Source organism: Callospermophilus lateralis, chromosome 1 (genome assembly GCF_048772815.1).
Source record: "Callospermophilus lateralis isolate mCalLat2 chromosome 1, mCalLat2.hap1, whole genome shotgun sequence".
NCBI classification, from domain to species: Eukaryota; Metazoa; Chordata; class Mammalia; order Rodentia; family Sciuridae; genus Callospermophilus; species Callospermophilus lateralis.
In genome coordinates, this window is record NC_135305.1 from 214058224 (window position 1) to 214067725 (window position 9502).

Consider the following 9502-nt stretch of genomic DNA (forward strand, 5'->3'; position numbering starts at 1 on the left):
GCGGGCAGGGAGGCTGGGGTGGAAGAGCCGGCGGGGCGCCGACACCCCGCGCTGAGCCGGGCCTGGTCCGTGTGCCCCAGACGAAGAGGAGGAAGAGGAGGAGGAGAGCGAGGACGAGCTCCCACAGGACATCTCGCTGGCGGCTGGCGGCGAGTCGCCCGCGCTGGGCCCTGAGGCCCTGGAGCCGCCGGCCAAGCTGGCGCGGACCGACACGCGCGGCCTCTTCGTGCAGGCGCTGCCCTCCAGCTAAGCCCGCAGCCCCGCCCCGCCCGCCCCTCCGTTCCTCCACGCCAGGGTCCCTCACGGCTTCTGTGGCTTCGCTGTCACCCCTCCAGGCCCCGGCCAGGGCAGGAGGGGGCCTCCGAGACAGGGAAGGCAAGGGGGCCCCGCCCCCCCATGGGGCCGGCACAATCACAGGGCTGGGCGGAGCCGCAGCTGCAAACTCTGACACAAAAGACGTGCCTTAAGGAACCCGCCGCCGTGCCCAGGTGCCCGACAGGGCAGCCAGCTCGGCCCCTGCCTCCCACCCCGCCAACCAAGGTCGCAGCATCTCCCCCACAGGCCCGCCGCCCCAGGGGGCAGGCAGGCAGGCCCCCTCTCCTAGGAACTGTTAACTTATTCTGCTCGCTGGCTTTGCACAGCCTGTCCTGGGCCCAGCCGAGCCCCGGGCAGGCGCAGGTGGGTGGCACCTGGGGACCCCCACTGTCAGCAGCAGCCCCGGGACAACCCCCCACCCCCAGCAACCCCACTGCTTCCCCTTTCTTGGTATAAGTGCAATTAAAGCTGTGGGTGTTGCATCTTCTCCAGAGCTGGGCCTCCCTCGCCCCGTGGCCCCTAGAGAGGCAGGGGCTTCCAGCTTCCAAAGAAGAGCAGCGGGCTGCTGCAGGGCCGGGAAGTGCCCGGGCCGGCCCGGCCCGGCCAGTGCTGGGTGCTCCACACATGCGAGGCCCTGCGCCCTGCGCCCTCTGCGCCGCTGGTTTGTAATGGAACCTTCTCCTGGAGACTCGCTTCTCCTCCGTGCCGTGGACCCCGCCCCCCATGACTATTGTGCGATTTGTGAGCGCCGCCTGAGCGGAGTTGGTAACTTGTTGGGTTTTTTTCCAACCATCATGGCCTTATCTGTTCCAGTTTTCTCAGTGTTTTCAACCTGTGAGATAGATGTTTATGGCAAAAAAAGAAAAAAAAAAAGGAAAATCTGACCTATTGTATAAGAATCACTATTTTGTGTGCTCCGCGTGCTACAGCTTTTGGGGTGGCCCTGCCACTCCCCCAATGCCCACGGGGCCTCCCCTCTCCCTGGCGGTGAAAGTGTCCACGCGTGTGGTAGTTTAGTGTGCCGAGCTGTTTTCTACCTTTTTGTAGTCTTTCTTAAAACACAATAAATTCCGCTGTGATATTTGTCTGCTGCTGACTTGCTGGGCCTTGCTGGGGGCCATGGGCTGGGGGCTCCAGCTGGGCCCTGGAGCTGCAGTAACAGGACCTCAGCCAAGTTCAGAAATAAAGCATTTACTACATGAAGAGGAACAGGTGGGGGCAGCTAGCAGGTTCCCACCTCAGGAGGGGAGCCTTGGGTGGGCAGGTCCACCCCACCTCCCCCAGGGTCTCGTGCAAACCTGCAGCCAAGGAGAGGGGCAGATGCACAGGAGCCAGGCCCGGGCCCAGCTCGGGGTGAAGGTGGGTCTTGAGGCTGGGGGGCAGGGGGCTCCCTCCCTCTGCCCTTTCCCAACTTAAATAGGCATAAATAAAAAAGCGTCCAGACTCTCAGGCCACCAGGGGCTGCCCCGCCCAGCCCCCTTCCCGCAGCCTAACACTAGTGCCGGTCGGCGGCCGGCCGGGAAGAGGCCAGCCCAGGAAGGCGGCCAGCTCCCAGGCCGCGGAGGTAGTTGGAGTCAGTGTCCAGGGCGGCCGGACCTCACAGCACAATCCACGTGTACCGCTCGCTGTCAGCCAAGACCTTCAGGGAGCAACCTGCAGGAACAGCGGAGGCAGCTGTGAGACTTGAGCAGTGCCCTGGTCAGGGCCGCACCTGCCCAGGCGGCCGCCCTCCCCTGGCCCTGATTCCACGAGGTCCACTGGCGTGTCTAGCTGTACATTCATTCGGCAGGTGCCTCTGAGGGCAGGTGACCCGGCTAGCAAGCACATTAGGTCCCGAGCCCCACCTTTGTGCAGAGCCTCATTGGTCATCCTGTTGACATAGCGGCCACTGCTCTCAGGCACCAGCCACTTCATGACCATGTCCACGCAGCTCTTGCGGTAGGAGCTCCAGACGCTGCCGCTGAGGGGGGAGGGGGTGAGTGGGGCTTGGGACCCTAGCTGTCACCCCTCCCCCTCCCCACCAGCTCCACCTCACCTGGTCTGCCCTTTGACCTCAGTGAGGTCACCCACACTGACGGTCTCAAAGATGCCCGTATTGAGATCCCATGCCACCTTGAGGCTGGTGTGATAAGTCTTTGGTCTGTAGCGGGGTGGGGGAAAGAGAGGGGACGGGGAGGTGGAGACAGGGCAGGGAGGCGGAGTCAGAGGACCAGGAGGCGGAGACAGAGGACGGGGAGGCGGAGACAGAGGACGGGGAGGCGGGACCAGGCGGACCTTGGGTCCCTAAGCTGCGCCTGTCTTTAGGTCACATGGGCGATCTAGGTTCTGGCCCGCTGAGTGGTCTCCCCCCATGCCCAGCCCTGGAGAAGGGCTGGGCAGGGCTCCTCCACCCACTCACCGGAGCTGGCCCTCCTCACTGGGGGAGGGGAAGGCCAGGAGCAGCAGGCCAATGTTGATGAGGACCTGGCTGGTTTCGGGGCAGACCTGGAAAGCGGAGGGGACGCTATTCATGGTCACCCCTCAGAGCAGGAGAGGCTTGGGCCCATCCTGCCCCACGCCTGGACCCACCTCCAGAATGACTATGTCATAGTCACTGAAAGAGCAGAACTGGTGGCCCCAGGTGGCATCATGGCGAATGACCTCGTTGATGACGTACTCGAAGTCCAATGTGAGCTGCTCCACTGTCAGATACTGGCCCTGGGGGCAGTCGGTGGAAAGCAGGGGGATGATGGTGCCACCTGCCACCCACCAACTCCTGGGCCACCTGTGGTTTGCCCACTGCCCAGCCCCCACCTGGACAGCGGTCCGCTCCCGCATGGGCCGTAGGTTGCGGCCCCGGAGATCGGTCACCACGAAGGGCAAGGAGATCTTGTCATCCTCGAACTCTGGGGAGGCAGGAAGTGGGGTTAAGGGTGCTGGGACACCCGAGGGTCCTCCCCAGCCCGCACCTCGGTGGGTGGCCCCGGGCTCACCGTCCTCGGGCTCGGCACCTTCTCCGGACTCCAGCACGTAGTACAGCTTGGTGTAGTTGACGTAGCCGGGCTCGGGGGCGGGGGCCTCCGCGGCTGGGGGGCTGTCCCTAGGCACTGCCTCCCCACTTGGGACTGGGGGATCGGAGGCTGGGCGGCAGCGGCTGGCGGAGGGCCCTGGGCAGGGGGGCGGCCGGGTTTCCTCAGAGGTCCCCCCTTTGGCCTCTTTGGCCCTGCGGAAGATGTCAGCCACAAACTCCTTGGCTTTGGCGATGGCAGGCGAGGGCTCAGGGGCCCCGGAGGGCCGGGTCGGGGCCGTCTCAGGACTGAGGCTGGGGAGGGTGGGGGACACCTCTGGGCTCCGGGGCCCAGGATGGGTGGGCGGGGCCAGGGGGGAGGCGGTGTGATCATACAGGATCTGGCAGAAGCTGCTGTCACCTGAGGAAGACGGAGGGAGGTGGGGGGTCAGGACAGGAGCTCAAGCTCAGGACACTCCTAACCTGACCCCGAGGGCTTCTCAGAAATGCACCTCAAGGAGACCCTCCTGAACCAGCTCATGCCGAGGGGTCTGAAGCACCAGGGAGGGTCAAGCGCATAGCGCAGGCGGCCTCCTTCAGACCCAGCCCTCCCCGCTCCCCTGCATCGTGCCAAGAGGCCACAAGTGACCAAGACTCACAGAGCCCTGTCCTTGGGAGACCAGAGTCCACAGTGAGGATGGACAAAAGCCACACAATAAAGTCAGCTCCCTAGAAAGAGGGGTGCAGGCACTGACTGGCCCCTCCAGGCCTCTGTGGCCACTGGTCCAGAGCCACGCTCCCGAGGAGCGGGGTGCACAGCCAGCGTGCCAGCCCGTCCCCCACAGCGTCATGGCGGGGTCTGCATAGGGCCTCCTGGGAACCCCCAGAGCCATCTGGGAGAGAGGGCCGTGTCCCCAGAGGGAGGCTCCGAGAGGAGCGTGTCCCAGTCCACACAGTGAGACAACCCAGGTGAGTCCTGTCCACCACAGCCTGGCACGACGGGGCCACAGGGAATGAAAGCTGGAAATGGCTGAGCAAAGAGTGCCCGGGAGCAGGCTTCCCAGTAAGTGTGGCACTCGTGAGTGGCCCTGCCCTGGGCTGGGCAGAGATCAGGACCCACAGCCAAGAGGGCAGAGCCCCCCACAGGGCTCACGGCCAACAGCTGGGCCTCACCCACACTGCCTGGGAGATCCCTGGGTGCCTGGGCTCGAGTGCCCCTTCCTGGCAGTCGACTTAGTCACCACATCTGATCCTGCCTCCCCCGCCCCCCAGAACCACCATTCTAATGGGGATTTACAATGGGTGTGAGTTTAGTTGACTGACCACCTGGTTGACACCAGGTGGTCAGGGTCAGGCTTCTGCCTCGACCCATGGCCCTGACGTGCTCTGCGGATGGACACGGGGCGCCCATGGTACCCCTCAGGATGTTCCACACACGCTGGTGAGCATCTCCCAGAGGAAGTGACCTGGGCATGGAGCACAGCTGCTGGGTCAGTCCTTGCCACAAGGCCCCCAGGACGCCACTGCCAGCCAGTGGCTTCCTCCCACTTCCCCAGTGTCTATCAGAGGACATGTTCAGACTTTTCACTGCGATTTCTCTGCTACCCAGAGGTAAGATGACTGTCCACCAACCACTCCCTGACAGTCATGTGGGGTGCCTGGTCAGTGGACCACACACGCCACACAGCACAGAGCCTGGGTGTGCGGCCACCACACCCCCCCGGGTTTGTTGAGCGGCTACTATAACATCCACGTGGCATGAAATCGCCCTACAGCACACTGCCCAGAATGTGCCCCGTCAAGTGACAGGTCACTGTATTTTGTCAACATCTTTTTTAGCAGTGCTGGGAGTGGACCCAGTGCCCTGTACGGCGAGACAGTGCTGAATGACACCCCGAGCCCCCGGCACTGCCCACACCATAGCTGCCAGACAGATCTGGCTGCTGAAATGTAAAATAGCAAAAATTAAATAAAACTAGAATATCAGGGGCTGGGGTTGTGGTTCAGTGCTAGAGCACTTGCCCAGCACACAGGAGGCCCTGGGTTCCATCCTCAGCACCATAGAAATAACTAAATAAAACAAAGGTATTAAAAAAAATAATAAAAATTAAAAAAAAAAACCCTCAGTTACAAAAGGTTACTGGAGATGACCACAGTGGACAACATAGCCACAGTACATCCTAGCCCTACAGAAAATTCTAGTGAACAGTGCTATGGGGAGGATGGGCTTGGATCTGCGCATTCCTGTTTCCTGGTGGTGACCTCACAGGAAATATGTCACGTCTCTGAACTTCGGTCTCCTCATTGCACCTTGGGGTAGGAATGAGACCAGCCTCGGGTGCTGCTGGGCAGAGTGAGCAGAAATCATCCCAGAGCCTGGGCGTGCCCATTGCTAGACTCTCAGGACCTACCTGCAGAGTGGACGGAGACGGCACAGGCCACCAGGGAGTAGCTGGTGTTGAGCAGCACCACCTGGTCCTTCTTGAGCTGGAAGGCGGGCTGGAAGGTGGGGAAGGGGTAGACCACCTGGTACTTGGTGTGCAGCATGAAGCCGTGCCGCAGGCACTGCGCGCTCGGGTCACCTGCAGTGACACAGGCCTGGCAGGTCACTAGAGGCCCGGGGAGCTGGGAGGGCGACCTGACAGACCCCGGGACCCCCTGCCCCACCTGGGTGGGCCCGGCTGGCATCCTGGCAGGCAGTGCAGCGGCCCCGCGGCGGCACAGCCACGGTGCTGATGTAGATGTCGCGGTGGTTCTCGTCGCTCATCATCATCATGTTCATGAGCATGCCGTTGGCAGAGCGCGTGCTGGGGACCAACACCCACTCAGCCCCAGCCAAGGCCTCCCCCACCGCGGCCTCCCTAGTCCTCCCCAAATCTCACTTGAAGCCAAAGACGATGACCTTGGAGGCGTCGCTGGGCCACTCGCACACAGTTAGGTACAAGTCACTGTAGATCTCCTCATCCTGGAAGAGTCGCACCTGCCGGACCTGAGTGGCATGTTCAGGATCAGAGGGGGACACAAGGGGCCTGGGCCAGGGTCACTCGCTGCTGGGCTAGAATGAGGGTCAGGGATGAGCTGGCAGGAGTTCCCAAACAGCCCTGGCCTGTGTCCCCCAGGCTTCCCTGAGGACAGCCTGGGACATCTCCCTGTCCACTTTGGGGCAAACAGGAAGGCCAGGCCCAGGGCAGAACGCAGCCGACAGGAGGCCTCCCTGGTGAAGACCCGGCTAGACACACTGGTTCCAAGTCCCAGTCCCCTGGGTGAAGCTCACATGCCGCCGGAGGCAAGGCACCCACCTGGGGCGGGAGAGTCAAGCCACATAACAGCCTGTGCGGTCCTAGTAAGCTACCTCCTCCTACCTGGGTGGCTTTACATGCTGAGCCGAGCGCAGTGACCTGCCACCACCCACCCAACTCCGAACACGGCAACTTCACAGGGTTCAAGCCGACACACGGCAGTTGCACACACAAGGGCTCTGAGGCTCGGAGGGCGCGTGACCTGCCCAGATCATGCTCTTTGAAGGGCCAGCCTGGTGCTGGAGCCTGATGGAGGGGCCTGGCCCTACCAGCTTGAGCTTGCTGTGGACGTTGAACTCCCACCAGTAGAGGTGGTAGATGTAGAAGGAGAAGTCGTCATCCCCGCTGCTGCTGGTGTACGAGAGGACATAGCGGCCACACTTGGAAAAGCCCAAGAAAATGTGCCTGTGGAGGCAGAGGGGACATGGCGCCAGGTCAGGGAGCGCCCACTTCCCCTGCCCGGCTGCCTGGCTGCCTCCCGGTCCAGGCCCAGTCTCACCCTGCGTAGAGAAAATCCTCATCCACAATGTTCTTGAGGGACACACAGACCCTGGGTGGCAGCTTCCGGAAAAGGCGAGGGGAGAGCTGCCCGCTGATCTGGGGAAGGGACAGCCAGAGCTCTTCAGCCACCATCCTCTTGTAGCCCCCCAGCGCTCCCATCAAGGCACAGAAGCAAAGCAGCATCTGCAGGGGCCATCCCAGTCCACCCAGCCCCACTCCCCATCCTCTGTAATAGTCAAGGGTGGCCAAGCTTTGGAAGGTGGGGACAGAAAGGAGACACTGAGACCAGGTAGATTTCACCTGCACCTCTCTCTCCACCACAGACCTAGGAACCTCCCGGCCTCAAGGTCCTTCCTGCCCAAATCCAGCATCACTTCCCGAAGGAAGTTCCTCCAGTCACCCTGGCCCACACTGGGCCACCTGGCTCCCTTTCTGAAAGCTGCCCAGGGGACACACAGGGTTCAAGCCGACACAGTGCAGTTTCACATGCAGGGGTTCTGTGGCTCAGAGAGGTACACCAGGTCATGCTGTTTGAAGGGCCATCCTGGTGCTAGAGCCTTGGTGAAGGAGGGTGTATCCTCTACCAAGGAGGCTGCGATGAGGGCCATGCCCTCACCTGTCCCCAACCCACCAGCTTATGAAGGGATCTCTCAGGACAGTCGTAGCCTACGTTGGGACCCCATCGCACACCTAGAAGGGTAAGTCTAACAGAGAACACAATCACTGCCTAATGTCCCCTTCTCAATCACACTTCCCACCAACACCTGCATCCTAAAAACATCACCACGGAGGGAACTTGACAGGACTGACAGCCACCAGCTGGCCAATGGGGGAATCTGAGCACCCTCAGTCTTGCCACCCAGGAGGATGCGGGGAGACACAACCCCACTTTCAAAAGATTCTGATCTGATGGGAGACAGCTCTATCTGCAGAGCTCCCCGATGGCCCTCAAGGAGATCTCAGTCTGATGGAGGCCCAGACTGACAGGAAAGGCACCATCCCTGCCCAGGGAGCTTCCAGGCTCAGGGTGGAGCCACAGCCCTGCCCAGGGAGCTCCCAGGCTGAAGGCGGAGATTGTCCCTGCTCAAGGCGCTCCCAGTCAAAAGGGGGAGACACAGCCCTGCCCTCACAAGGCTCGCAGCTTCAAGGAGAAGGTTGCAGTCTCCGTCCAAGCAGACAGTTTTGTCCCAGTTGCTGTCCACCTGACAGGAGATTCACATTTCTGCGCTCCCAGAACGCCCAACCTGAGGGGCGTAATACGCCACAGCCCTGGGAGTTCCCAGCCTGATGGGGCACAGAGTCGCCATCAAGGAGCTCCCTCTCAGCCGTCAGGGACCTGGCCCTATCAATGAAGCTCCGTCCCATTCAATGTGGGAAGCCCACCCAGGTACCGAAACTCCCAGCTCAGGGATGGTCAGAGCTGGGCAGAGGAAGACCAGGAGGAGGGCGCCCAAAGCCGGTGGCAGGGCTCTGCCAAGGGGGCGGGAAAGCTCCTCTACGGAGTGGCCAGGGGAGCAAGGCTTCGGAGGTGGGTCTAAGCCTGGACTATCCCTTTCCTCTGGACTCCTCCAGAGGCCTCTAGGGTGCCCTCGCTTCAAGCCCCCTCCCCAAGGATCGCCTCCAGCCCACTCCATCCAAGACCTAGTGCAGTGATCCGCCCCAGCCGCCTCCGTCGGAACCCCCACTGCAGGCCCCTCCATCCAAGACCCGGCGCCCCGCCCCCCCTCCCCCAAGACCCCTCCCCGGGGCCCCGCCCCCAACCCCTCACCCCGCGAACGCCCTCCCTCCTTCCCTCCGCCTTCCTCGTTCCTCCTCCACACCCTCCGGCGCACTCCTCAGGTTCCAGGCCTCACCTTCACCCGCTCCAACTGCTTGAGGACGTGCTCCCGCCGCCGCCCCGCTGCCCGCTTTCCTCCGGCTCCCCCGGGGCCGCCGCCGCCGCTCCCGGCCCCGCTGTTCCGCTCCGATTTCGAGCTGGGCGCCATTTTCACCCCCTCCCTCCACTTCCGGAGCAACCGGCCCCTTCGCCCCACCCCCGCCGCCTCCTCATTGGTCCTCTCTCCGGACAGCAGCCCGCTGGTTGGGTGAAAGCCCGCATTCGAGGCCTCTTCCCGCTATGCCTGTCCATCAAAGTCGTCTCGGCTCATGATTGGTAGATGTGATAACAGCCCCCCGCTACCCGTCGCATTTTTCCCGCCCTCCCTAAAGGATGAACCAATCATAGGCCTGCTCTGTTCTCCTCCCCCAGAAAACTTTAACCCGGTAGGTGAAAATTTCTGTCCGATTCGGCATCGTCACGCCCCCTGTGGCTGATGGGTTTCCTTGGAGACCGCAGGCGGTCCAGGTCTGTAGGCGGAGCGAAGGGAAACTGGTTCTGAAGGGCCAGAATCTCCGGCCCAGG

At 62.3% G+C, this 9502-nt stretch overlaps 2 protein-coding genes across 4 annotated transcripts in view; one reads left to right on the forward strand and one right to left on the reverse strand.

The window, feature by feature from the left end:
- Rfx1 (regulatory factor X1) overlaps positions 1-1385 on the forward strand; it is a 27977-nt gene extending 26592 nt beyond the window's left edge. For both annotated transcript variants that reach the window (XM_076847493.2, XM_076847504.2), the window contains one exon: positions 81-1385. In XM_076847493.2, coding sequence (XP_076703608.2) covers positions 81-250 — 170 coding nt within the window. In that variant the 3' untranslated portion in view covers positions 251-1385. The remainder of the gene's footprint in view (positions 1-80) is intronic.
- Positions 1160-9087, reverse strand: Dcaf15 (DDB1 and CUL4 associated factor 15). 2 transcript variants are annotated; one of them, XM_076847690.2, is made up of 13 exons: positions 8955-9087; positions 7100-7197; positions 6870-7005; positions 6184-6290; positions 5969-6108; positions 5713-5883; positions 3288-3722; positions 3109-3200; positions 2884-3012; positions 2714-2799; positions 2351-2455; positions 2160-2275; positions 1160-1968 (listed from the first exon to the last, which is right to left on the reverse strand). In XM_076847690.2, exons 1-13 carry the CDS (start codon positions 9084-9086, stop codon positions 1913-1915), a joined length of 1803 nt encoding a protein of 600 aa, XP_076703805.2. In that variant the 5' UTR covers position 9087; the 3' UTR covers positions 1160-1912. The 2 variants fall into 2 exon arrangements, with proteins under 2 accessions (XP_076703805.2, XP_076703813.2); XM_076847698.2 differs by lacking the exons at positions 1160-1968; positions 2714-2799 and having other exon boundaries at positions 2198-2275.
- Positions 9088-9502: the final 415 nt, after the last annotated feature.